This window comes from Lethenteron reissneri, chromosome 38, assembly GCF_015708825.2.
Source record: "Lethenteron reissneri isolate LAM-NWPU_2019-01 chromosome 38, ASM1570882v1, whole genome shotgun sequence".
Classification (NCBI taxonomy): Eukaryota; Metazoa; Chordata; class Hyperoartia; order Petromyzontiformes; family Petromyzontidae; genus Lethenteron; species Lethenteron reissneri.
In genome coordinates, this window is record NC_083816.1 from 3267573 (window position 1) to 3295391 (window position 27819).

The 27819-nt window shown below is 53.4% G+C and overlaps 2 protein-coding genes across 2 annotated transcripts; one reads left to right on the forward strand and one right to left on the reverse strand.

The window, feature by feature from the left end:
* Positions 1 to 247: 247 nt before the first annotated feature.
* Positions 248 to 13318, forward strand: OTUD5 (OTU deubiquitinase 5). Its single transcript, XM_061566982.1, has 9 exons — positions 248 to 1359; positions 4056 to 4149; positions 6741 to 6805; positions 6931 to 7087; positions 8116 to 8264; positions 9145 to 9330; positions 9782 to 10028; positions 10613 to 10738; positions 11836 to 13318. Exons 1-9 carry the CDS (start codon positions 652 to 654, stop codon positions 11982 to 11984), a joined length of 1881 nt encoding a protein of 626 aa, XP_061422966.1. The 5' UTR covers positions 248 to 651; the 3' UTR covers positions 11985 to 13318.
* Positions 13319 to 13564: 246 nt separating this feature from the next.
* SELENOO (selenoprotein O) lies at positions 13565 to 27741 on the reverse strand. The gene is made up of 9 exons (XM_061566981.1): positions 26899 to 27741; positions 23400 to 23603; positions 22447 to 22627; positions 19912 to 20042; positions 18504 to 18781; positions 18135 to 18279; positions 16558 to 16743; positions 15806 to 15965; positions 13565 to 14443 (listed from the first exon to the last, which is right to left on the reverse strand). Exons 1-9 carry the CDS (start codon positions 27645 to 27647, stop codon positions 14276 to 14278), a joined length of 2202 nt encoding a protein of 733 aa, XP_061422965.1. The 5' UTR covers positions 27648 to 27741; the 3' UTR covers positions 13565 to 14275.
* Positions 27742 to 27819: the final 78 nt, after the last annotated feature.

The window sequence follows — 27819 nt, forward strand, 5'->3', positions numbered from 1 at the left end:
GGGGTGCGAGGTGAGGCGGGTGGGGGCTGAGGTAAGGTGGGGGTGGGTGAGGCGGGTGGGGTGAGGGGGCTGCGGGGGATCTTCACCCCCCAAGCCCCTCCCCCCAGCCCCCACCCCCCATCCCCCTCCCCCCTCGCGCGCTCGTCATAGGCAGCCCGTGCGCATGCGCGCACCCCGCCATGTTTTGAGGGGGCCGTGATCGTGGAAGCGGCGACGAAGCGGAGGCGGCGGCGGCCCTCGGGAGACTCGCGGCGGCGGCGGCGGCGGGGGGAGCAGGGGGAGCAGGACAGGCTGAGGGGGTGGAGGGGGTGGGGGGGAGAAGCGCCGGGGGCTGTTGTCAGGAGGAACGGGGGGGGGGGAAGCAGGAGGAGGAGAAGCGGGGGGGGGGGCAGCAGGGCCCGGGCGATCGGGGGAAGCGGCGGCGGCATCTGAAGCAGAAGTGAAGCAAGAAGCGGCAGCAGCAGCGGGCAACACGGCGGGCAGCGGGAGCATTCAGGGGGGGGAGGCAGCAGGAAGCACGGGGGGGGGAAGCGGGGAGAGAGAAGCAACCGTGGGCGAGTGCGACAAGCAGCAGACGGAGCCGAGCGGTGAAGACGGCGGCGGTGGTGTTGGTGTTGTCGGTGTTGGTGGTGTTGGTGTCGGTGTCTCGCCATGACGATCCTGCCCAAGAAGAAGCCCGAGAAGGAGGAGTCTGAGCGCGATGGCGCCGAGCTCCCGCACGGCCTCCGCCTCCCCGCGGGGCCCGAGGCGCGGGGCGCGCGGCCCCGGGGCCCCGCGGGGGGCTCCTGGGCCGGGCCGGCCGCGCGGGACGAGCGCGGCGGGGGGGACCGCGGCGGGGACCGCGGGGACCGCGGGGGCGTCGTGGTCGTGGGGGTCTCCGGAGTGTCCGGGGTGTCCGGGGTGTCGGGCGTCCCCGGGGTGGCCGGGGTCCCCGGGGGGGTCGGGCCCCGAGAGGCGCGGGCAGCCTACGAGGACGCCGAGAGCCTGGAGTGCGGCCCCAGCCACAGCAAGCGGAGGCACCGCGCCTCCCCCCACCGGTCCTCCCGCAAGAGCCACAGGGCCAGCAGCCACCACCACGGGGGGGGAGGAGGAGGAGGAGGTGGTGGAGGGGGGGGAGGAGGAGGAGGCGGTGGCGGAGGTCCCGTGGGCCCGGGGGCTGTGGGCCAGAGAGCCTCGGCCTCCCCGCGTAGCGAGGAGCGAGGCCCCGGGGTGGTCGGAGGAGGTGGAGGAGACCGAGGAGGCGGAGGAGGAGGTGGAGGAGGAGGATGTAACAGTGAAGATGAACATGAAGCCGGGGCCGGACCCATCCAACAACAACAGCAGCAGCAGCCGCAACAGGACGCGCCTAGTGGGGAGCAGGTGTGTGTGGTGTGTACCAACAGGGGGGGGCACAGCTGATTCATCTGCCTGTCATCTCAGTCGGTCAACACATGGCACCTGGGTCTGTCACGCGGCCTCGGCGTGCACCTAGCCTGGCACGACCGCCGTGGTGACGTCACCGCCACGTGGTGGCTGCTGTTGTGTGGATGTGGGGAGCGGTGGCGCAGTGGTTAGGGCTGCGAATGCGCTACCAAACCGGCGGAGATCTAAAGCGTTCCCGGGCCTCCCCTAGTTCGACTCGGCCTTAAATGAATACCTGGTGCAGTGTGTAAACGTCTCCACTCGGTAGGGGGCCATCCATTTAATACGTACACATGGAGGGGGGGGGGGGTTAACCCAAATGCGTACGTTTGCGTATGGGGGGGGGGTCACTGACAATGTACACATAGGAAATGGGGGGGGGCGGTGAAGCCTCGATAATAATGTGTCTACATTTGCCTTCAACTGAGTTAGATAGTCCGGCGGTGGACTATCTGTTTGCTTAAACACGTGAATATTAATAATCCTTGATCGTTTCTGCGTCGATTACATATCGACCGTTCTATAGGATTCGGGGGAGGGGTGTAAAGAATCCGCGTGGGTACAGGGAGAGGGGGGGGTCAAGTTTTGACAGATTTGTATGTCCCTGCTCAATGGATGTCCCCTCGACAAACGCGGCCGAGCGTGGTGCTGGCCACCACCTGGTGTGCTGTCCCGGCCTTCATAGGCGCTCGCTAACAGCACCGGCCTTCACGGTCTGTGAAGCCCACACGGTGGTGGATCTTTTTCTTTGGTATTGATGGGAGTTGTGCCGTGTGGGTGTGGTATCTGGTGGTGTCATGGGTGGTTGTGGTTTACGTGATGGTGGTGTTGGTGTTGATGTGTCATGTTTATGGCGTGGCGGCGTGGTGCTAGTCATGGAAGTCGTGTGGTTGTTTGGTTTATTAGTGTGGCGAGTTTGTCCGGCTCGTTGATGTGGTTCTGTGCTGGTGTCACGGTTGTTTACATGGACACGTGTGTTCATTCGGAACGTCGTTTGACCGAGTCCTTTAGATGTCGCGGTGCTCACGAAGCCGACGTTTCCTCTCGGAGACGCTGGCTGCGTGCGCCACGGTGTTGATTCTCGTTATTGTTCGGCGAGAAAAGCAAACCTCACCGAGAGTCTTCGACTTTGTTTTTATCCTGGGAGGGTCTTGCTAAGTTTGCGCAGCAGGGGGCGATGATCGCGTTGCGTTCCCAGTTGCATAATTTGGGGTGGAGTGGTCTCTCAAATTGGGACAAATTTAGATCGTGACGCCGCGGCACACGATGGCCAAGTCTCCTTCGAACGATGCCACGAGACCTTTAACTTCCACCTTGAAGCAACGTTCCGATTTTTTTGACTGTCACTGGCCCACTGGACGTTTTGTGCCTTTTTGGACCTGTGCTCGTCGACTGCGCGCAAAGCTTCCTTTTATTTATAGAGCCGCCTCATTCCTGGGAGGATGCCCCCCCCCCTGGGCTGAAGGGATGTAGGTATAGGGCGCGTGTGTGTGTGCGTGCACGGATGGCACATCGCCACTAGGGAGACAAAGGCGGTCGGGCGTGGTGCTGGCCACCCACCCCATCGTGTGCCGTGGCGGCCTTCTCATAGGTGCTCGTTAACAGCACTTGCCCGAACACTATGTCAAGGCTATACGGTGGATCTTTGTCTTTGTGTGTGCACAGATGGCTTTCACGTCGCCTTGCTCGTCAAATCAAGGTGTGAGTCGTGCTTGCCCTGGCATTTGGCTGGTCGTGCGGTGTCATCGGCGCAGGCGATGCCATATGCTTGCACACGCGTGTCTCTTGTCACTGAAGTGTCAAGTGATGTTTTGTTTAACCAGGTGAGCACTCAAGAGACCACCATAGTCTCTCATTTTCAAGAGTGACCTGGGGAACAAAGCAGACAATAAACGGTCACATAAAAAAGTACAACGATGAAGCAAATAGAAATCGGAGAAAAACCGACTCTATAGAAATAGAACCCAATAATCAAGTTGGCTTGGTTGGAGGAAAGCCATACATACGAGGTTGAGGGCCGCTGTTGACAAGTAACAGGTGTTTGGCTGCATTCGGGTTTACTAACCTGAAATTGTGATCTGAGTAGCGCTTGCTTAAATGCCTTTGCCAACTCAAAGCGCCCTTTTTATCACAACCCATCGCAAACCATTCTAAGGTGACCCACTTTGACAGCTGTCCCTATGCCGGCACAAGGTGACTACTCGGTACCGGCAAGCAAGTGGCCAATTGTCGTCCAGTAGGGGGCAGCAATTGCTTTGTGTTTTGCCTAATTGAGTCATTTGAGGTGGATTTTTTTTTATTTGGATCATAACAGCGACACACGATGGCCTGCTCATTTCGAATGACGTCACGGGGAATTAACGTTCACTGTGAGGTGAAGGAGACAGCACATAGCATTACACATTACGCATTAATAACCAGGGTGGTCTGCTGGATCCGAAGCGTGAACCACTGCAATAAGCGGTGAGCGTGCAACTGCTGGGCCGTGTCGCCGAACCCAGTGTGCAGCTGCTTCAACGTTGAAGGGGCTCCACTCGCGATCCGTCTTGCGCGACCCTAACATCGCAGCTTCCCTTACTTTGCGCCGGGTCACAGTTGGGGGTGGTGAGGGGAGTCTTGACGAGTCCCCACTGCGTGTGCGCGCGCGTGTGCAGGGCGAGGCGTGGTTTGAGAACGTGCTGAAGGAGAATCAGGGATTCATCATCAAGCGCATGTCAGAAGACGGAGCCTGCCTCTTCCGTGCTGTTGGTAAGTGGCAAAGCATTCCCCAGACGTGAGCGGCTTCATTTACTAGGCACCCCATAACGTCAGGAGAGGGTTCTTCCTTGCCTCTTAAGATCTGGCAGTTAACCAACATGGATTCAAGCAAGCCTGCCCGCTGATGAAACCGGTCCAGAGTTTGCTTGTCTTGTTGAGCTTCTAAACTTGGAGAAGGCCTTGTTGTGGCTGATGGTTTGTGTAAGAAATACTTTTGTTCCTTTTTTTCACGTGGAGAAACGAATATGCGAAGGGGACATTGCTTTTTTTGTAGTCTTCTGCGGTATGGAATGGCAACTTCACATTGGTAGGTCGAGATGAGAGATTCAGTTAGGTACATCATCGGATGCGGAATTGACTTTTGTCTCGCTGAAAGGTTACTATAAAGGGCGACTGTGTTCACGATGCGTTCCGTTGTGTGAAGTATGTCCGCACGGCTGCAGTGTGGATTGTTCTGTCATCATCGCCACTCGTGCATCAAATGTGATCCACATCGCCCCCCTTGGGGAGTCACCCACTGCCGCCGGATTCGTGCGCAGGCAGGTTCTTTGGCGCTTGGATCTTCAGTCTGGCTCCTGTTTTTTAACATCAACGCCGTCCCTGTTGGTCCCCCCGCTCCTCTGGCGTGATGGTCGATTGAAGGGCCTCTGCTGCTGTCCAGTGGTTCACTTGATTTTAGCCTGGGTCGCGGTGAACTAAGAGTGTCAAAAGTATAGGTTGGGGCTGTAAAATAAATATAAGATTATAGGCATACCCCGATTTTCTTCTCCCCCTTTTACGTCATTTTGCATATACGTCGTCAATGTATTAATGCCACTTCCTGATTTGCGTCGCCTCAACCCACACATCACTGACGGCATTCATCCTTTCTCATATCCGTCGCGTAAGTGTTTGCCTCCACTTAACTTCAAAATTGCTTCTATTTACATTATATTCTTGGTTCTTCGGTAAAGTCACGTAGAAGGGAAGTAATAAAATAATAAAAAATAATACATTTTATTGTTTTATATTTTTATTATTTTATTTTTTCCCTTCTACGTGACTTTACCGAAAGAACAAGAATATGAATCCCTGCAGTCACGAAAGCTTTAAATCAAAAAATTATATTTGCATTGTTTCAATATTCGTCGCAGCTTTCAAGAACGCATCCCGACATAAAGCGGAGTACTACTGTACCAGTAACCACGTGAGGAGAAAAAAAACATTACCAGGCAGCCGCACATATCGAAATGTCGAGCAAAGACAATACAATTTTAACATTTTAAAACTAAAAATGCTATTTATAGTGCACGCAATATTTCACGGACATAAATGACTGTGGCTGCCGCACAGAGCCAAGCTCGGCGTAAATCAAAAGCTTGGCGAGAGAGGTGAGGCTCTAAGTGTCTCTTAAAATTCGGTGGAGATTGAGTGCCGCTGTGAATGTGCAGCTGGAGCGAGATGGCGTTCCAGACGGAGGGGGCTGCCATGGGGAAACGACGCCCAGCAATGATGGTCCGGGTCCTAGGTGTAGAGAGGGAGGAGATTGCGAGTAACGCAGTTGGCTGCGGAGAGTTCTACCGCGAGGTGTAGTGCAGGGTGACGGCAGCGGAGAGAGATATGGCAGACGACCAAAAGTAGAGCGGCAGCGTCACAGGCGGGCGATGTTGTAGCTTACCGTGCTGTTGACGATGATGGGAAGTCGGTGCAGTAGGGAGCAGAGCCCAAGTGAAGGAATCTAGCCGAGGATGACGGGTGTTCGAGGACAACGTGGGCGACATTGTTATGCTACTTTTGGCGTTGAGGTTACTCGATGAGGATCGAACAAGGACGGAGTGGTAACAGTCGAGATGAAACCTGACTAAGGTGCGGACGAGGATATTGTTTTTTTTCGGAGTGATGAGTGGACTGAATTGATGAAGGGCCCTGAGGTGACAAGATCTTAAGATGCGGTTGGTGTGGCTGTCAAGAGTGATGCCGAGGAACTTGATGTGGTCGGGAGTTTGTGGACTGTAGAGCCAGAGGTAAATATGCTACAAGGGAGCTGGACGTGGTGAGACGTTGGACGATGCCGATCGGGCCGCCTTTGTATTTGGAAGCATAAATTGAAAAATCGAAGTGAGCTGTGGCAGTGCAACGGTTAATGCACTGGACTTGCAAGCCAGAGGTCGCCGGTTTGATTTGGCAGTTGAATTAGTGGGACACGTTTCTGAGTAGATGTGTGTTGGGCACAACACTTGCAGCACACGAGTTGGTCCACATTGCTTCGTTGCTGAAATTTGAGGCACGCAGAGATTGGGCATAATTCCACGTTTATTTTTTTGGATATCGGCCATGGTCATGTCGTCTATTGGCACTGTTGTGCATTGTGTGTGTATCGTACGTCATGCATGGTGCTAATTGTGTGTTTGTGGATATTCTGTTTGTGTGTGTGTGTCACATGTATGTCGTGTGTGCGCGTGGCGTCTGTATTTGTGTGTCGCGCATATTGCGTGCTTGTCGCGCATACGTGTCTTTTTTGTGTCGTGTGTGTGCGCATGGCATGTGGTATGGGTGTGCGTGCCGCATGTGCACGTATCGTCTGTGCATGTTGTGTCGAGCAGCAGACCAAGTGTATGGGGACCAGGACATGCACGATGTCGTGCGCAAGCACTGTATGGATTACCTGGTGAGTGCATCGCACCTTCAACTCTTCCATTCCTGGATTTTCGCACAAAAACAAAGGACACCAGAAAAAAATTCTCTGTTGTAATACTATGAACTCCCATAAACCGTGACATTTGTTCATTTCAGATGAAAAACGCAGACTATTTCTCCAACTATGTCACGGAAGACTTTACGACGTACGTGAACAGAAAGCGCATGAACCACTGCCATGGCAACCACATCGAGATGCAAGCCATGGCGGAGATGTACAACCGCACCTTCGAGGTGTACCAGTACAGCACAGGTGCTGCTCCCAACCCTGTCCACTTCCTTGTTGGACTTGTTTTTACATTATTGCGTGCAGGGTCATCAAAAGTGTTGTTTATGCATGACCGGTATTCAAATGAAAACCGTAAAAAACACAAACGGTTAATACCGCGCACATAGAAACATCTAGAGCGATGAACATAACGCATTTTAGATGTGGAATTGAGAAACGGAGGAATCTGCCACAGCAGTGACATGCTTGGCAAATGGGACAATCCGGAGGTCGTGGGTTCGATTCTAACTCCCGGCGCAGCAGTCAAACAATGGGGCCAAGATCCCTGCGAGTCGGTTGGCAGGTCGAGCCCATCGACGTTCATTACTAAACTTTCACAGGAAATGATTACCAGTGCCTGGCTCTCTTGCACATGAGCCTTGTCCTGCTCTCTGGAGTTGCCACCTGGTTAAACAAATAAAACTTGCATAATAGAGGTTTTTGGGTTAGATCACGTAAATATATAAATGTGTCGTTAAAACCCGCCACCACCCGACACAGCCAACTAGTAAGGGTTGTCACGTAAACAACATGCCAATTCGTCACTAGTACAGCACACCGCTGTGTTGGAGAGCCAAGCCACAACATTTACAATCTGAGTACGATGTTTCGCCAGTAATTACAACTAGCTTCATCAGGCGACAGCCAGATTTGTGGAGAAGTCTTACTGTTTCGTTCCTTAACGTTACTCAACCATGGGGTCCTGTGAGAGGTGAAACGTTAACCGATGTCACTGTTAAATAAGGGACTACTGTACTACGTGTGTGCGTGTATATATACACGTGTGTATGTGCAAGCGTTTGTGTGTATTTTGTATATATGTGTCCTCGCGTGTTTGCCTTGTACGCCCACTTAACACCCCGGTGGACACCCTTGCACACACGTTTTTCCACCTCGAGGGATGTTCCTGGTGAAACATTTTAAGATGTAGCAAAGCTGAGTGTGCTGGAGCGCACTTGATGCGTTGTACACGTTTTCTCACTGCTAAACGCCTATCGTGTTTCCTGCCACAGAACCAATCAACACGTTCCACAGCATTTACAGGACGGACAACGAGCCGATCCGTGTGAGCTACCACCAAAACGCGCACTACAACTCGGTCGTGAACCCCAACAAGGCCACCATCGGTGTGGGGCTGGGCCTGCCCTCCTTCAAGCCTGGGGTAGGCCGCCATCTCTTCAACTTGAATTCGCTGTGAACGGTTTATAAAAGTGCTTTTTTTTCCGAGCCAACGCTTGTGACGGGAAATTTATATGAGAACAAATACTTTAGTTTACGCACAAGGTTCGATTTGTTGAGTCGTCTCTGCTCCGATTTCTCTTTGCTTCGTCGCTGTACTGAATATTTTTACGTTATTGCCCTTTGTCAGTTTGGTGACACAGGTCTCTCTTGCAAGTGATGACTCCTGGTCTCGAGTTTTCACCACCTGGTTAAAACAAATAAACTTGACACTTGAATGGGGTCTTCTGTTTGGGCTGCGAGTTGACAATTTCTTTGCTCAGGCTTTTGCCACGCACTGCTGCGATTCAGGAGGCCAGTAATAGTGCATGGCGAAAGCTTGAGGAGAAATGCTGCACACGCAGACCAAGCTGAGAACCTTAATAAAAACACTTGCTGAGTTCAGGCCCAAAAGCACCGCACATCAAGCTGCTAGCAATCTCATTCTGGCCACGCTACTTCTCGTAGGTCTGCAGTTTCTTATGTACTTGGAACTTCTTTCGCACCGTACGTAGCCAATCGTGCTAATCAGAGGTGTGGGAGAAGGAAATCAAACTAAGCGGCCCAAAACAATGTGCTTTATAACAGCACGGGTCTCAAAAGTCTGATTGTACACGAGTTTCTTTGCATGTTGGTGCGGCGTTTGTGCGGTAATGCGTTGTATGTCAGTGTGATGTTTGATGGCTGTGTCCTGTGGTTGTGCCATCTTGTGGTGCAATGGGTGGTGCGGGTGGCATGTGGTGGTGTTTGTCCTGCCATTGTGGTTGGTTGTGTGGTGTGATCGTGTGGTCGGGTGTTTGGGATTGTGGCGGTGCACACCATAGAATGCAGATAAAACGCTCATGCAGAGCGCCATCAAAACGTCGGAGGAGTCTTGGATCGAGCAGCAGATGTTGGAGGACAAGAAGCGGGCGACCGACTGGGAGGCGACCAACGAGGCCATTGAGGAGCAGGTGGCGAGGGAGTCTTACCTGCAGTGGCTGCGCGAACACGAGAAGCAAGCCACACAGGTGCTTCCACCCACATCTGGCACACAGGTGTCCACTCGTACCATCACCACCACACAGGCGTGTACGGTGTGTTAGTGTGTGTGCTGTGTTAAGTGTGGGGAGCGGTAGTGCAGCGGTTAGCGCGCCGCACTACGAACCCGGCAACCCGAGTTTAATTCCGCTCGTGCCCAATATCGGCGACGATTATCTGAATCGGTTCTGGGCCTTCCTTAGGTCGACTTGGCCTCAAATGAGTACCTGGTGTGATGTGTAAACATTGCCACTTGGGAGACAAAGGCGACCCGGCGTGGTGCTAGCCACCCACCCCCTCATGTCCCGTGCTGGCCTTCATAGGCACTCGCTAACAGCACTTGCCCCAATAGTCTAAGGCTATACGATGGAACTTTGTGTTGATGTGCGTTTGCGATGCGTGACGTGGCGTGTCGTGCGACGTCGTGTGCTGCGTGCACAGCCCAGGAAAGCCACCGCCACCTGCAGCTCGGCCACAGCAGCCGCTGCTGGGGTGGGGGGCGGGGGCCCTGCGGAGGAGAGTGGTGGGGGCCGCTCGCCCCGGCCCCGCGTCGCACTCTGCAGCTCCCCTGACCCCCCGGAGGCCACGGGCAGCGAGCCGGGGCCCAGGGGAGGGCCCTCCTCCGTAGGCCCTAAGCCTCCCTCTCCCGGCCCATCCATCTACTCCAAGCCTCCCTCCCCGACTGCCGGTGAGCTCCTTACCCCCCCGTGTTTTTTTTATACAGTTGCTGAGCACAGGCTCAAAAGCCAAAAACTATCAAGTGGCCAGCAGCAAACAGCACTATTATAAAAGTTGTAATAGGTAAAGAGTTAACGCATCTCTTAAATTGAGCAAAGTTATTATTTTAAGAGCTTGGGAAAGTGACGATGGTGAGAGAGCTCTCAAGTGCAGCAGTGCGAGGGAAGATCCATAAAGAGGAGGGTTGTGACCTGCATTATGGCGAGTGCATTGGTGGGTGGCGTGAATAAGCGAGAAAGGATTTGCGAGTGGGTGGGTAGGTGGGTGGGTGAGTTGTGTGGTGACCTGTGGATGAGACAACATAGTCTGGATGCAGGCGGCGCTTAGTATTCATGGTGAATACACACCGCCACGGTATTAACGAGGACAGCCTGACGGATTAGAGCTGTGAAACGTGCCCCCGTGTGTCGCTTCTCCACGCGCCATCTCCATACCAAGACCGTAACGTGGCCGCTCGCTTTACGATGAAGCAACCATGTCGCGTGCGCCGCACGGGAGTTGCCATGACGACGCTCGTGTCCGTCACGTGTGCAGGCACAAGCTCCCACGTGTACTCCCCGCAGCCCTCGAGCAGCCAGGCCTTCACGGGCCTCCACGGGGCCGCGAGCCAGCCCCTCGACTCGCGCACCGTCATGCAGCAGATGTCGCCGACGGCCTTCGGTGAGCCGACATCTCCCTTGCTCTCACCTGCTCCCCCCCCCCGATCCCCTCACCTGCTGCACGTGTCAGGCTTGTATCACGGTGGCGAGATGTTAAGTACCTCACCTGGTAGACAGGTGTTGGGTTAAATCCCAACCCTGACGCCTGTATAGTTTGCATGTTCTCCCCGTGGTCGCGTGGATTTTTCTCCGGGTCCTCCGGTTTTTCCCTCCACATTTAGAAACGCGCATTTAAAGTATTTGGTCGCTATAAATTTCTCCACGATAAGCCGCTTCGTTGAGCTAAAATTTGTGGCCAGGTCGGTTCTAAATAAGAGCTGTAGAGCTCAATGGACCTTCCCTGGTAAAATAGAAGTTTATAGTTTTAGTTGACGTGTCATTTGTACAACACATGGTAATGAATTGTTAGCGCTGTAGTAATGTAAGCGGCTTAAATGCGTACGATGTGTGGGGGCTGCCTGTGGGTGGTGTGGCAACTGTACATTGGTGAAGTGTAGGAGCTGTTTGTTGGAGATGCGCAAGTGAATTGTGGACTGGGAGTACTGTACGGATGATGTGAGGGGGTGATTGTGTGTGATGCGTCTTGCCTGCTGTGTGTAATGGTATCAGTGCTGTGTTCAATGTGTGCAAGTGATGTCTGAAGTGAGTGTAATGTACGTGGGAGCTGTGTCACATGCCTGTGCTGTGTGCCTACCTGCGCATTTCTGTACATCTGTTGTGTGTACGGGATGCGTGTTGGGGATGCGTGTTGGGGATGCGTGTTGGGGATGCGTGTGCATGCATATTGACACTGCGCAGCTGGGGAGCGGTAGTGTTAGCGGTTAGCGCACTACACTACGAGCTCGGCAACCCGAGTTCAATTCTCGCTCGTGGGCCAACACAAGTGCAGATTTATCTTAACCGGTCTTCGGCCTTCCCTAGAACGACTCGGCCTCAAACAAGTATCTGGTGAAGTGTGTAAACATCGCCACTCGGGAGACACAGGCTGGCAACCCTCGTGTACCGCTCCGGCCTCCGTAGGTGCTCGCTAACAGTACTTGCCCCAACAGTCTGTTCAAGGCTATACAGGGGATCTTTGTTTTTGTCGACACTGCGCAGGTCTCACGGACTGGGAAGATGATGACATTCTGGCCTCGGTAATGGCTGCATCTCAACAGGAATACCTGGACAGCCTGAGGAAGCATGCTGGGGGCCCCCCCCAGTCCCCCGGCAGTGTCCGTGCCCCCCCTTCGCCCGACAGCAGTTGATAGCAGCCCCCCTCCCCCAAAAACGAACGCACTCCCTTCGGCCCCCCCGTGTGGCTTCACCAGTCCCCGCCCCCCAGGGCCTCATAGCAACGATTATAGCACACGGGAGCAACGCAAGAGAAAGCGGCACTTCCTGAGGACTTAACACGGCGACACTCGGGACACAGCGACAAACGACACCTGAGCACATTGACACCTAAGCACGGCAGCAGGAGATGGTAGCACCCAGAGACGCCCAGAGCTTCAGACGTAGACACGTACACAGTAACACGGACAGACACCTAGGCACGCAGTTACACCTCGACAGTGCCACCTCGGCACACGGTGACATTAACAAAGTGACACCTGCTTAGCACAGTGACACGACACAGTGACCCACTTCTCGGCGACACACACGTCCCCAGATACAGCCCAATAGCGTGTGGCTCAGTCTTGGAGCACCCTCTGGACACGTGATCGCTTCTGTTTGGGTCATTATTACACCTGTCGCAGCATCGGGGCAAGTCGTCACTCGCTCCCCAGCAGGGACTTGTGGAGTTGCGACTGATCCACCACAGTGTGCCAGAGTTGCGCCACAGAAGCCCGCACGAGGAAAACTGGCAAACGGGTGGCTCGGCGGTCGAGCGCGCCAGCGGCTCGCAACCGAAGGTTCCGAGTTCAAATCTCGGTTAAAATGAGTACCGCATTGTGGGGAAGTCAACAGTGGTTGTGCTATGGGTGGACTCGCCCCCGCCATAGGAATGTGGAGTTTCCACCACTGGCTCAGGGCTGTAAATGGGAGATGAGCACCATTCTAGCCTCGATGCTCACACGTGAGCAGAAATTACCTTTAGGACGATTAAAGGAAACGGGACTCGGCCATCCCTCCGGTACTAAGAGTAAACGGGAGCCAGCAACCCGTGCCGCCAGGACGGCCTTCGCCGCCAATGGTGTGGCTTCTCATTTTTACCGTAGTCCACCGTGTCGTTAGTTAGATGTGTAACCAAAACTTATTATTTTTATTATTAATGTACCTAAAATGACATACTTCACTTTCAGTATAGCCGATGTCTTCCTGTATTTTTTCATTGCTACCTGTATGTGAATGCTGAGGTGTTGCGTGACATTTCTGTAGGTGTCTTGTAGAACTAGCGCAGTGGCCTGCGTCCTGTAGGATGGGCGAGTGGGCCTTGCCGACTCTAAAGGTGCGCGGTTCCACAGCACGTCCGGCCCAGGCATTTCCCTTCTTGCCAGAGCCGAGTGGCTGCTGGTGTTGACGGTGTTATAATCTGGAAGGCGAGGAACAGCTATTATTGTACAACTTCGACTACTGTTCAAATACATGGTTAATTTCACGATGCTGTGAACGGTACCGATTTGTTGCGCACAGACACTAAAAGGGCTGGCGGTACCGTGGTAAGACACCGCGTGTATGTAAAAAGTTCCTGGTCCGTCACGCGTGATTTATTCCACTATTGACTGCCCGACGCCGCTGCCTCCTCGCTCCCAAAATCGGCCGCTCTGCAGTTGGTGGTGGCTGCTTTCCCAGCTCCAAGTTTATGGGTCCACGTGTGGGTTTCCGTGCTGGCGAATTAGTTGAGCGAGTAAGTGGGTGGGTGCGAGTTGGACTGAGTGAGTAAATGAGTGAGTGAGCGCATTGCTACAGAAAACTAATTTGCAGTTAACGTAACCTGCGATTGTGAAGCCACTTTGCTTTGCCGCTGAGCAAACAACTTATTGGAGTTGGGCCCAACATCCAAACGTAGGATCGCCAAGCTTGGGAAATTTGCTGGCATGGGTTTTGAGCTGCCTTGCCACTTGTCTGTGGTTCTCTGCAACCCGATGTGACAACGGTGCAGCTATGAGATGCAATTTGCATGAATGACGACTGCCATGTACACCCACACAAGTTATTGTTTGAGCGATTTTTTAGTTCAACTAGATATACAACGTGCAGATCATTTAACTCGTATGAACAGTGAATTCCTTATTCCCAGTCCAGACAACCCATTTACAACCACCACTCCGGAACCCGGCATGGCAACAGCACCAAGCAGCAGCAGCCAGTTTACATCTATATTAGGGGATCGTCGCCGTGAGGAACGCTAAGAATCAGACTGAAGCGGCCCAAGATATGTGGGTTATTGCATCGGTCGTCATGGAGACGAGAGAATCCGCACGAGCGGACAGACAGTCCCCCGTCGGGCGCTCCTCACAGCATCTACTACCAGGGCCTAGGCTCGCCATAGCCTCCGCCGAGCCCCCCTGGGGCATCCACGGGGGGGGCAGGAGGTCGCCGGCGAGCCAGGCAATTACGAGGATCATGTGACACAGAGGTCGAGCGCCCAGGGGGGTGGTTTGGAGGTGTAGGAGGCGGGTGGAGCAGCGGAGAGAGCCTGCTCTGTGTCGCGGGGGGCTTTGCTCTCTTCGTCGGTAGCGTCTGCGTACGGCGTCTCCAGAACCCGCAGCACACTCCGCACCTGGAGCACGCAGACCCCACACACAGGGACAGTGTTGGGATGGCAGTGATTCCTCGTTTAACATGGTTGATGCGTAACTGAAAAGTAATACGTTAAGCGAGGAATTGCTGTTTTGAATCACGTTTGCACGATAAAATGTAGCTTGCGACATCCCATGGCAGGACAAGCAAATGAGATGAGTGAACGCCGTGTAAAGGATCAATCCGTGTACTGCATCACACCGCTTAACCGCGCAGGTCGAGAAAGTAGTTTGTCGTTGACGACTCGGAAGCTGCGTTGTAACAATGTGCATTCCGCGTTGTGCGAAAACTCGTTGCTTGAACACGCGTTAGGCGAGGACTTGCCGTACTTCGAATTCTTCTTGTGCCGGTGCCAATCACAGGGCACGGGTGTCGTGGTGACCACCATTCCGAATCGGTGTGAGTTTGAGAATGTAAAGGTGGGAAGCGACTGGCAATGCGGAGGCGCGACGGACGTTTTGATCTCGACCGTGCGTGACGCGACAAACTGAGGATCGCCAGTAAAGACGCCGGGGCCGCGTCTCACCACTGCTGGCAGAAGGGGGCCTCCGTTAGAGCCAACTCGGAGGAGTATTTGCTCTACTCTACCACGTTGACCAGACGTGTTGGAAGAGGTGGACAGGACCCACATTCTTACCTCACCAGATGCGAGCTGCCGATTGACCAACTGTGGCGAAACACAATGCTGGGGCACACTGGTGGGGGGGGGGTTTGGAATTTGAGAAACTGGTTCCATCTGCCACGCCAAGGAGATGGAATGGCACCAGTCGCCTATGGATGGCAAGTCCAGCGTGTGAACTGTGACATTGTAGGCGCAGCAGCAGCCCTCTGAGGCTACATGCAGTTGAATATCCCCACTTCATGCTGGTCCCACCTCCCCCCCCCCCCCCCCCTGTATCCAGATGTCGTAAGTAATAAAACAATCGTGTAGAATTTGTACTGCACCACACGGCTTCCGTTCACTCACAGGGAATGACTCCAGTGCTATAGGAAGGTAGCCACGAACAGCACCAGCAATTCCCCCTGGCTCTGTAGTCCGATATTGGGTTGTTTGGCCAATTATCTTAAGTGTTTACACGTGAGGACGGACCAGAATGCTTGGAGAAAACCCTTGCGTGAAGAGTCGGGGGGGGTATACACTCAATCCCCATACAGGTGGAAGTTATCCCACTTGCTGTACTGCCATTGTACCCCCACAGCAACCTCGACGCCCACGGGTTAAGGAGGTATTTCCACAAATCTGTGTGTGATCCACCAACCCTCGTGGCCCATACACCGCAGCCACTGCAGGCCGTGAGCAGCTCGGCCATCGGGGCCCGTCGGGGCCGATGGCCCCACGCACCTCTGTGAAGTCGCCCTCCTCGGCGGCCGCGATGGCCCGCTGGGCGATGTAGTTGCGCAGGACGACCCTGGGGTTGGCGGAGTCCATAGTGGCGGCAGTCTCCCTCCGCCACGACGCCGCCTCCAGCCCTGACACCTCTCGCTCCTGCAGCAGGCGGCAGCTGATCCACCACACGGACACAGGGGTCACCCGCTGGGGGTCGCTCATGGGGGTCACCCACTGGGGGTCGCCTATGGGAGTCGCCTACGGGAGTCGTCCACGGGAGGTACCCGCTGGGGTCACCCATGGTGGGAGGGGGGGTGTGTCACAGCCGCTCCCGCAGGAGCTGCCACTCGACCACTTCCACACAGCTGCTCCAGCCCATGAGGAGTAACCAGACAACATGACCCATTTGCGTATCTAGCGGCAAGTGCTGTGGATATGATAACCCAAGATGGGGGAGGGGGTAGGAGTGTAGTAGATGAGATCACAGGAGGGGCGACTGCCGATTCTGGCGACCGAAGAGAAGAGAAGACCTAAGCACAGGTGGTGGTGGTGGCACAGCGATATCAGGGCAGTGCTTGGAGGTCAGCGCGCAGTGACTGCAGCAGCAGCAGCGGGATCTGGCCGAGGAGGGTGTGAAGCGTCGGCAGTGCGGAGGCACTGCCGTGGAATCGACTCGGGGGGTCACGACGACGTCCCCATCTGCGCCATGCCGCCGCGACACCCAAGGCTCGGCAGGAAAGGGGCCGTGGGGGGGGGGGGGGCGCCACCTGTAGGCGTTGAGCCAGTGCGTCCAGGCGCGAGCGTCCTCCGCCTCCTTCTCCGCCGGCGTGGCGAGGCGCCAGCGCTCCGAGGCCTCGACGCAGCGCAGCTCGCGCTCCAGCCCTGAGCGGCCGCCAAACATGCGCAGCACCTGCGGGTTGGCCTGCGCTAGCGCCAGCAGCAGGGACAGCTGTCTGCTCGCTCGCACAAAGACAAAGACCCCCCCCATCCCCGTGCATCCTTAACAGACTGTAGCGGCGAGCGCTGTGAGCGAGTAGCACCCATGGAGGCCGGCACAAGGGGGTGGTGTAGGCAGCACTTCATTCTAGATTTGAAGCTTTCGTGACTGCGAGGATTCATACTCTTAGGTTTTTTCGGTAAAGTCACGTAGGTAAAAAATATAATTAAAATTATAGAAGTAATAATGGAAAGAAAATAAATCTATTCATGGCCACCTTTGTTTCCCCAGTGGCGATGTTCACGCACTGCATCAAGTACTCATTTGAGTGCGATTCAACCACGGGGAATCCCAGGACCGGTTCAGATAATCGTCACTCGTGTTGGCTGTGAGCGGGAATTGAACTCGGGCGGCAGGGTTCGTAGCGCAATGTGCTAACCACTGTGTCACCACTCCCCACAACACAGTTGCCTGACACGGACAATAACAGCCAAGTGGCGGTGATGTCCCCACAGGCTGAGTGCACTTTGAGGCCATGTGAAGTGTCAGGTTTGCTGGCAGGTCATGGGACAGACCCAAATGTTATGGGTTGACTGCAATGACTGACAGATACACCACCTGTGATCCCCACTGTGCCAATTTGCTGCATTTTCGCCACCCATCACTTCACTCGTTATGAGCTTTGCTCCTTTGCCGACCCTGACGCCGAAACATTTGACGTTTGCATGTTCTCCCTGTGGTCACGTGCTTTTTCTCTGGATCCTTCAGTTTTTCCCTCCACATTAAGAAACATGCGGTTGGCTGATATACATGTTCACTTCGTTGAGCTACCATTTGTGATAGCCAGCTCGCTTCTGAAAAAAAGCTATATAGCTCTGGGTAAAATAATAAGTATAACCCGTAAAAACTAAGTTTTTCACTCTAAATCCTTTATATGCGTGGCGGCTAGAGTCCTCTCGTCCTCTGGCTTGAGATGGCTGCCACCTATGGGTCAGATGATTGTCTGCCAGTATTAAACAATTGGTAATTAAATATTTAATTTGTTTTCCATAAACAGTGTAAAATTTAGCAAAAAAATTTTCACGAACATTAATTGTCTCGCACAACGAGTCTGTGTGCAAAATGTCAGCTCGATTGGATCACGGGAAGTGGGTTAAAAAACGACCGAAAGGTTTGCACGGTCGTAAGCAAGCACGCAAGCAAGCGAACTTAATATAAAGGATTTAAAAAGAGTACGTTCGAGATGAGATGCAAGTCACTTATCGCACGTAAAGCACTGCAAGACGCCGAGGTGATTGTGTCGTTGCAATTATGGAGTTCTCTGACGCCGTGTCAGGTCCTCCAGCCACGTGGCCACCCGCTTGGCCCTCCGAGCCACGAATCAGTGGAGACCCTTGGGGCTCGCACCTGGAGTCGATCCTCGGCTTGGAGGCTCTCTTCATCTCCTCCACGGTGGCGCACTGCTGGCACAGCAACGTCGCCAGCTCCTCCACGGAGCCGGCCTCGAGCGTCAGGCGACTCAGCAGGCGGAAGGAGTTGGTGAAGTCGGCGCCTGTTGGGCCGCGACAGGCAAAGGGTCGCACGAGCAGGATATCTCAACTTTTGAGCTGTAAAACTTGAACTCGCGTAACGCGGCATGCCGCCGCCACACGGTAATCGCTCTCGACTCAACCCCACGTCTCACTCCACACCTCCCCCCCGTTGCATCACCCGCCATCACCCCCACCACCACCCCCGCCGCCATCATCTCGCACACGCCGGCCGCGCCAGCCGTACCAGTGCTCTGCATGGTCTCGAGCAGCGAGGTCACGAGGCCCGCGTCGTCGGGCTGCTCGAGGAGGCCCAGGCCGAGCTTGCGCCGCATCTTGCGCAAGTAGGCCGCCTCGTAGAGGGCGCCGTACTCGTCCAGCGCCGGGCGGCTCAGCTCGGCGGGCAGCGTCGGGGCCAGCGCCTCCGCCAGCTTCTCCAGGTTCCAGCGGCACATGTCCGGCTGCTGATCATAGGCGTAGCGGCCGCCTTCGTCCGAGCCGTTGCACACGTAGTGAGGGTCGAACCTGCGTACGAGGGCGAGAGAGGGAGTGGCGAATTACTTGACTCGCAGCTGCGGCGGTGACATCGCCCAGCGGGAGCGCGTTCGCTGCCGCAGGAGGTCACGGAGGTTCGCGTTTCGAGCCGGGTGGACTGCCCTGGTGATCGCTGCGGTGGGGATTGACCTGCGGAAATAATGCGACCTGCGCACCGTCTGCTTCACGGCGGGCCGTTGTTGGCCGGCGTCGCGTTACACATTTGCCAAATCGTACAATTTTACCTGCAAATTATTAAATTGGGATCACACGCAAAGTAGCAATCGCTGCCTCCTCCTCGCAGACTAACGCCCAATACCAGGCCAGTGCTAAGTAACATTTTGCCCGCAGGGACGGCTGCTACTCGGGGTGCCCTTTTAAATGCGTTGAGATGGATTTGTGAGTCACCGATCGCGTGTGAAGCGAGACGCCCAGTGTGAAGGAGGGTGGCTCCATCAACACTAATCACCATGATTGTGCCTCATGTAAATAATAATCATTGCTATTTTCATGACTCTGCTTGTTGACCCAAGATAGTCTCATCGAGTCTCAAAATACGTTTTTCATGAGGATCCTGCCAAGTGTTTGCAGTCGGCGTACACTGCCGGTACGTAATTTGCAGGTTATTTATCAGCATTAGGATGTTTGCGTTTTGTTTTAGCGATGGGGGAAACCAGATAACTCGGGAAACCCTTGCAGAACAGGGGGAGAACATACAAACTCTACGCAGAAAGGTAGCCAAGTTGGAAATCCAACACAGGCTCTTAATAATAAAAACAGGTGAGGGCCTGGACTAGTCAGGGCCTGGACAGTTGAGAGCGTGGACTAGTGAGGGCCTGGACAGTTGAGAGTGTGGACTGGTGACGGCCGTGACGGGTGAGAGTATGGACGGGTGAGATCCTGGTCAGGTGAGAGCCTGGATGGGCGCGGCCCTGGACAGGTGAATGATGCTTGAGCTGCTGCTTGAAGGTGAATGATGCTGTTTGGATGCCGCTGAATAGGTACAGCAGTGTTCCAGACAAGCGGTGCAGCCACGAAGAAACACCGCTCAGCCATGACGGTGCTGGTTCTGGGGACGATGGGAAGATTTCGATAACTCGTGGCACGGGGACAGCAATTACCGGTCCATAAAGCCGAAGGGGCCATAGTCGATGGTGAGGCCCAGGATGCTCATGTTGTCCGTGTTGAGCACACCGTGGCAGAAGCCCACGCACTGCCACTCGGCCACCAGCTGCGCCGTGCGCTGCACCACCTTCGCCAACACAAAGACAAAGATCCCCCGTGTAGCCTTGAACAGACTGTTGGGGCAAGTGCTGTTAGTGAGCTCAGATGAAGGCCAGCACGGCACACGAGGGGGTGGGTGGCCAGCACCACGCCCAACCGCCTTTGTCTCCCCAGCGGCGATAATTTTTACACACCGCACCAACTACTCATTTGAGTCCGAGTGAACCTAGGGGAGGCCCAGGACCGGATAATCGGTCAGATAATCGTCAGTGGTGTTGGCCATGAGTGAGAATCGAACTCGGGTCACTGGGTTCGTAGCGCAGCGCGCTAACCGCTACATCATACAAGTATATATATACATGCCCAGTGAGAATCATCTAATTCAACTCCTGAAGATACCTGCAGGAAGTAGTACAAGAATAAATTCCTGACACGCAGCCCAACCCGGAAGCCCGCACCTGGATCCTAGAATCCTCAACGAACCATTGAGATCCATCTCTCATCAACTCTCAGAATCGATGATGAGAGTAACCTGCGCAAAGCAGATACGGGGTGAGCTTACGCCCTGGTGAGCTTGTCCACCGCCCGGTCTCCTCTACCGCCACACTGCTTGTTTGACATTTTCATCGTGACCCAGAGATTGCCTGGGTCTCAAGACTGATTTTCAGCAAGGTCCTGCCAAGTTTCCACATTTAGAACATTTTTAGATTGTTCGGCTGCTATAACAGCTCAGTGGGCTTTGTATATTTTTTTGTTAACTGCTTCACCTTGCCTATACTTTGCACCCCTAACGTGTCTTGTATTGTTTGTTGCGGTAACGTTCTGACCTGCCCCTACTGGTCATCTGTAAAAATAGTTTTAGAGCTCATCGGATTCCTCCTGCAGTATAAATATTCTAATTCTGTCATCCCAAACGAATAATTGATCAGGTTATTTTTCAGCATTGAGATGTTTTGGCCAATACTGGTTGCACTGGAATCGTTTTATTAGCATTGGGATGAAACCCACGCAGAACAGGGGGGGATCGTACACAGAAAAGCGCTCGAGTGGGGAATCTAACCCAGGCCTGTCTTTCTGTGAGGTGGGAATGTTACTACTGCACCACCCTGCCGCCCAAGTGATATAAAAAATAAATGTCGTATATAATGGATACATTTGGATGTGGGAATTGTCCAATTTACCGGTGAGCAAGGTTAAACAATTATTATTGGTAAGTTAAATGCTTGTACACGGGGAAATTTAATTTATATGCATGTCGGGTGGTGGAGAGTCTCACAACACACATTGGACCACATCATGACATGGCCTCACCAAAAATGTATTTTTTTACATTATAATACTGTATGTATACTCTAAAACTCATCACACAAAAGGAACTCCCTACACCCTAGCAAAGCCAAATCCCTGAGCTTAGCAACCAAAACATCACAAGGCCTACAGAAAAGCTCTCTTCCATTCACTGGAATCACTGCCGGAAGAGTGCCCAGGAAAACCGTGTCAAGAGCACAGGAATGGCACACATTCTGCTGCTCGTGAAACTGCAAGTCACGCAAGACTGCCCACTGTCTCCCCCCAGAGAAAAGGGTGCCTCTGTTGAACCAGCGCTCACCGATTCAGACCGGTCACTTGCTCACCGGCGCTCAGTCGTATTGTTATCGCTCTTCTTTCGCGACTACCATGGTTACCGCTCACTACTCAAGATTCCTCCACCAGATTCAGTGCTTCGTCTCATCCACACTGTTCAACCACCACCATGCTGCAGGTCACTAAAACTCATTCAATCACCCACTCACCCACTCACTCAATCACTCACCTACTCAATCACTCAATCACTCACCCACTCAATCACTCACCCACTCAATCACTCACCCACTCAATCACTCACTCGCTCACCCACTCACTCACCCACTCCCTCACCCACTCAATCACTCACCCACTCACTCAATCAATCACATCACCCACTCGCTCACCCACTCACTCACCCACTCACCAACCCACTCACTTACCCACTCAATAACTCACCCACTCCCTCACCCACTCACCCACTAAATCACTCAGTCACCACACCGCAGGTCACAACGCTTCTCTTTCTGCTCCTTTCCCCCGCACTGCTCCACTCTGGAATTCCTTCCCATCGTCTCTATTCCCCAAGCTCTTAAAAAAATAATAACCTGACTCGATTCAACAAATGTACTTCCTTTTATCCAACACAACTGACAGTGCACTTGTACGTTGCTGGCCGCTCGATGTTCCGGGCCATTGGTTCTGGGTTCAACAAATGTGTTAAGGAAGTCCGCGCAGAAGCAGAGAAGCCGCCGCCAACCAGTTTGGCTGCTGCTGGGAGGCAAGGCAGAGCACACGCACACACACACACACGTGTGTGTGTGTGTGTGCGCGAATGTGACCGGTACGATCGGAGGCCCTGCACTAACCTCTCTAAAGAAAGCCGCGTACTTGTGGCTCGCGCCGTCACCATGGCCTTCGAGCAGCTCCGGGTAAAACGTGTCGATGACGTAGTCGAGCATGGTGACCTTGATGTCCTCGCGGCCGGCGCTGGGGCCGGTGCGCCCAGTGTCTTTGTCCGTCGGTTTGAAGATCTCAAACGAACCAAACCTAAAACACACGATGGGTCAGCGTTGTTGCGTCGTGTTGTGGTTGTCCCACCTGATGACGATTGCTTGTGTTGCGATCGAAACGTCGTGATCTATTATTTTTCTACCTACGTGACTTTACCGAAATAACCAAAGAGTATGGATTCCTGCAGTCACGAAAGCTTCAAACCAAGCCTTCACTTTGTCTGCTAGGTTAAGTGGTCTTTAAGGAGGACTGCGCTAACCATAACAAAAACGCACCACTTCACTTTTCATGTCTCCCGCCTCTACCCTCCTTAAAATTTGCATGTTCGCTGAACTTTTTGCCCAGTAAGGCCACTCACACGTATGAAGTAATGGGAGAAATAAAATCACTTTTTCACTGTAAAAAAAAAAAACCACGATAAAATTTTACCAACACGAGTAGCCTGAGCAATGGCGGGAGGGAGCGGGAAGAGTGACCCAAGTTATGGAGTCTCATGAAGCTCCTCGCTGTACCGGCGTTGATAACGTAAACAAACCCCATTGGATTGTGTTTACAACATGTCTGCAGAGTAAATCATTTTACTATTCTTGAATCGCTTTGCATGATTTCTAAATATATATTTTTTAATTTAGCAATTTTTTTTGGTTCGTGCAAAAATAAGGCGGGCCGAGTGGCCCTCCATTGCCGACATCGTTATAAAAGAGCTTCGTTCCCCGAGGCTTCGTTAACCGAGGTAATTGCTGCGGCGACCGGGGCGGTCTGCCGGATCGCGAGCGCCCTGTCGGGCCGTGTCCCTGCGGTGTCTTGCCTGAGGAAGGAGGGCGCGATTCGCAGCACCACGCTGCACTGCTCGGGCCGGGCGTTGCCATCGTAGTGGACGTCCCTGAGCACAGTAGTGTGCGACGTGACGCACGAGCCGGCGCGCGTGGTCGGCACGCCCAAGTGGTGCATGGCCTCGCTGCACAGGAACTCGCGCAGGCTCGAGCGCAGGACCTTGCGGCCGTCCGCGTGCCTGCAGAGTGGGGACATCGTCATCACCACCTCAACGTCACCATGGTTACGTGTGTCTGCAGTGCTGACATCATCACCATCTCCTCAACGTCACCATGGTTACGAGTGTCGGCAGAGTGGGGAGATCGTCATCACCACCTCAACGTCACCATGGTTACGTGTGTCTGCAGTGCTGACATCACCACCTCCTCAACGTCACCATGGTTACGAGTGTCTGCAGTGCTGACATCATCACCATCTCAACGTCACCATGGTTACGTGTGTCTGCAGAGTGTGGACATCACCACTTCCACGTCACCATGGTTACGTGTGTCTGCAGAGTGGGGACATCATTAGCACCTCAACTCAATTGACTGCAGAATCTAAAATATGATTTCGACTTAATTCAATTGCAAGTATTACTAAAACTTCTCTTTCTTAAAACTAAAATCAAGTTTCATTCACTTCACCTATTATGGATATCAGATACAACATCATTGAACGGAGTGCTTCGAATACGTGGGTTTACTGATTAATTTAAAATGTACATTCCAACTCGATATTGATCACATCTCAAAGAAAATCAAATCAAACATCGGGGTTTTTTCTACAGAAACAAACACTGTTTTCCCATGACCCCTGCGAATTTCTGAAGCTATCATTCTCCCACTTTTTGACGACTGTGACTCTGCTTACACATCAGCTACTAATGAAACATTAAGCAGATAAGCCCGCTTTATCATTTTGCCCTTCGAGTTACCCTGATTGTACCATACAGTACCCAGCATTGTGACCTCCAGTCAAAATCCAATCTCACATCACTTGAAGAAAGACGAATTCTACATTGGGCACTGTTCATCCACAATCTCCTTATTTGAAAATCTGCGCTAGATGATACATACCTAATTCATTAACCCCATTGTCAAACCCAAGACACCTAAGACGTCCATCTAATTTTCTTTTAACTATCCCGAGAACAAGAACTTGGATTAGGTGACAAAAGCCTTTGCCATTGCAACACCAACACTTTAGAACCTTGCTTCCTCCCCTAACCTCGTAAATATTCCTTTAAAAATATTCTGAAGCAGAAGATTAGTGTCAAATACAGCCAGGTTTGCAACATGTGATTTGTAACTTTGAACCTGACCAGTGCATCATCGATAGTCACATTTTAATGTGCAATGTAATTGAGAGAATGTGTGTTGTTGTCTTGGTGTGGTCTGGGACTGTTGTTGTTTCTCTGCCTTGTCCCAAGCTTGCATTTGTTGTTGACAAATCGGCAGGAATTAATGCATTCGTACAATTAGCACTTTCAGACTGTATTAATATTTATTTGTAATTTTTAGGGATTTGCTTAAATTTTCTCTATCTCGCACCCATATCTATCTGGCACAATTTTACCGGTGATACTCGCAGAGACGCCTCGACTGGACATCCGTGAAAAAGAACTTCATGGCTCATCAGATTCTTCCGGGATAAAGATTCTGATTCCGAATTTAACAGTAAATGAACTCATTACAATGTGAATAAGGCCGAGTGAAAAGGTAAACTGTGCTTTAAATTGTAAACATATACCGAGTGTAATGTAGCTTTAGGAGAGAGACTGGATTAGACCGGCAGATTTAATGGTTACTTGCAGAAACTCCTCGGTGTTGCTTTGTGTTCTCTCACGAGAAGTGGTTACCTGGTTCCCAGAGTAGGAAAACTGATTGGCATGAACGGGCGTACAAACCGTACGGCGGCCTAAGTCACCACGTGGTTCATTTGCCCGCGATACCTCTGTTAAACAGAATCAGAATATGTATTTATGCTGGAGGAATTCTATGACCCATGAAGCAATTTTTCCCAGATGTTCAGTCGGGGCAAGGGGTAAGAACGTCACAACAACAGCACAAAAACACGACAGTCGTGCAAAGTACAATAAAGGTCAACAAATCACTCAAAAACACACAAATAAAACTAACCCATCCCCATCCTACCAGGCAAAGCCCACGGAGGTATTAATTTATTTTTCAGAAGCGACCTGGCCACAAATGACAGCTCAAAAAAGTGGCTTATCACGTGGGAATTTAAAGCAGCAAAAGCCAGCCAGGCATTCGTAAACGGTAGTGGTGCAGCCCTCAAATCGCTTGCTTCGCCAGAGGGAGCTCTAGAGGAAACTTGGTCTATTCTTTCACGCCGACCAGACGTTTGGGAAGAGGTTGACGTACCCCCCACACTTTACCCCACCACACTCGACCTGCCAATCGACTGTGGCCGTACCCATTTCTATTTGCCCAGCGGGTGAGGATTTAATCCAACTGGCTACCTCTGTATTGCATGTCCAGTGTGAGAACCATTGCACCACTGTGGCAGATTGGTTAAATGTAAAACGTGTTTCTAAGACATTGAATACTGTACTGTACTCAAAATGGCTTGATGATGGGATCCAGGTCAACCCTTGCTTAACAGAGGCGATTATGTGTTGCGTATTTCTCAATGGGTTCATTTAATCTGCTGGTTAAAGGAAGGACACGGGACCGACCGATTACGCGACCAACATCACAACGCACACGCAGGGGGGGGGCACCATGATTTGCCCTCCTCTCTATCACTGCCCAGCAAATCCCATCGCCGAATACCATCACCGAAGCCCATCACCAGCTCCCATCGCTGAAGCCCATCAACTGATACCATCACCTAAGCACATCACGAAATCCCATCACCAGCTCCCATCACCAGCTCCCATCACCGAATACCATCACCGAAACCCATCAACTGATGCCATCACCTAAGCCAGGGGTCGGCAACCTACGGCTCCGGAGCCGCATGCGGCTCTTTGCGGGCTGCTTCTTGACGATATGTAATATGCACATAGATGCATTGCGGCTCTTGAAATACTGAATTTTGTACCGAATTGGAAATAAATGGCTCTTCTTGTTATTTTGGTTGCCGACCCCTGACCTAAGCCCATCACGAAATCCCATCGCCGAATACCATCACCGAAGCCCATCACCAGCTCCCATCATCGAAGACCATCAACTGATACCATCACCTCAGCCCATCACGAAATCCCATCGCCGAATCCCATCACGAAATCCTATCACCTTCGGAATCCCTACCCCCAAGTGCCCACCTGGGACCTCTGGGACCCCCCAAGTGCCCCCCCTGGCGTCCCTGGGACCCCTACCCCAAGTGCCCCCCCCCCTGGAGCCCCTGGGACCCCCAGACCAAGTGCCCCCCCTGACACCCCTACCCCCCAAGTGCCCCCCTAGCGTCTCTGGGACCCTCACCCCCCAAGTGCCCCCCCTGGCACCTCTGACACCCCCCCCTGGCACCTCGAATACGGCGTTGGCCCAGCGCCCTTGAGCTGCAACTCCCAGCGCTGCCCGGGCCCCGCCTGCACCTCGCCGAGGTACATGGCCGCACCGTCGCCCAGCTGCCCGGCGAAGCTGCCGAACTGGTGGCCGCAGTAGCAGTGGGCGGCCGGTTGCGCCCCGGGAAGGACGCGGTTCCCCGACAGGAACTCGGCCGCCTCGGGCCGCGCCGCTTCGGCCTCGGGGTCGCGCAGGCCCAGGAGCCGCATCGCGGGCACGGAGACCGCGACCACGCGAGGCCTCTCCACGGGGCTAGGCCTCACCCGCGAGAACACGGCCCCGGGCACCTGCCGAGGCGCCGGGTCGTCGCTGGGGTCGAGCGGGAGTCGGCGCAGCGCCGAGTTGTCGAAGCGAAGCGTCTCTAAGGTGCCACTCCCTGGGGGGCCCGTGGCGCACGCACGAGTCGCCATGGCCCAGGTTGGATGCGGCTGCTGCGGCTGTTGTTGTTGTTGTTGTCCTCCTCGTCTCTGTCCGAGTCGTCGTCGGCACGGGTCTGCGAAGAGGCGGCGAAACGCGCTCATCCACGCAGCAGAGACGACGAAGAGGAGAGGAGAGAAGGGAGAGGGAGGAGGAGGGGGTGGAGGTGGTGGAGGGTGGAGCTGATGGACTCGGCAGCTGAACGCGGCGGCGGTGGTGGCGGCGGCGGGGTCACACGGGGCCGTGACCCCAGGCTGCGTGGTCCTCGGAACCATGGCGCTTGAGTCACTCATTAATTTCGTTACTTTACCAATTTTTGTTGTTGCACTTATTTACCCAGGAAAGACTCACGGAGGCTCTCAACTCTTTCTTTTTCAGGAGTGTTTGCCGAGGGATTTTTTTTCAGTAGGGGGCGATGTTGCTACTGCTGCTGCGCACTTACAGTTGAGTACTGTAATTTGAAAG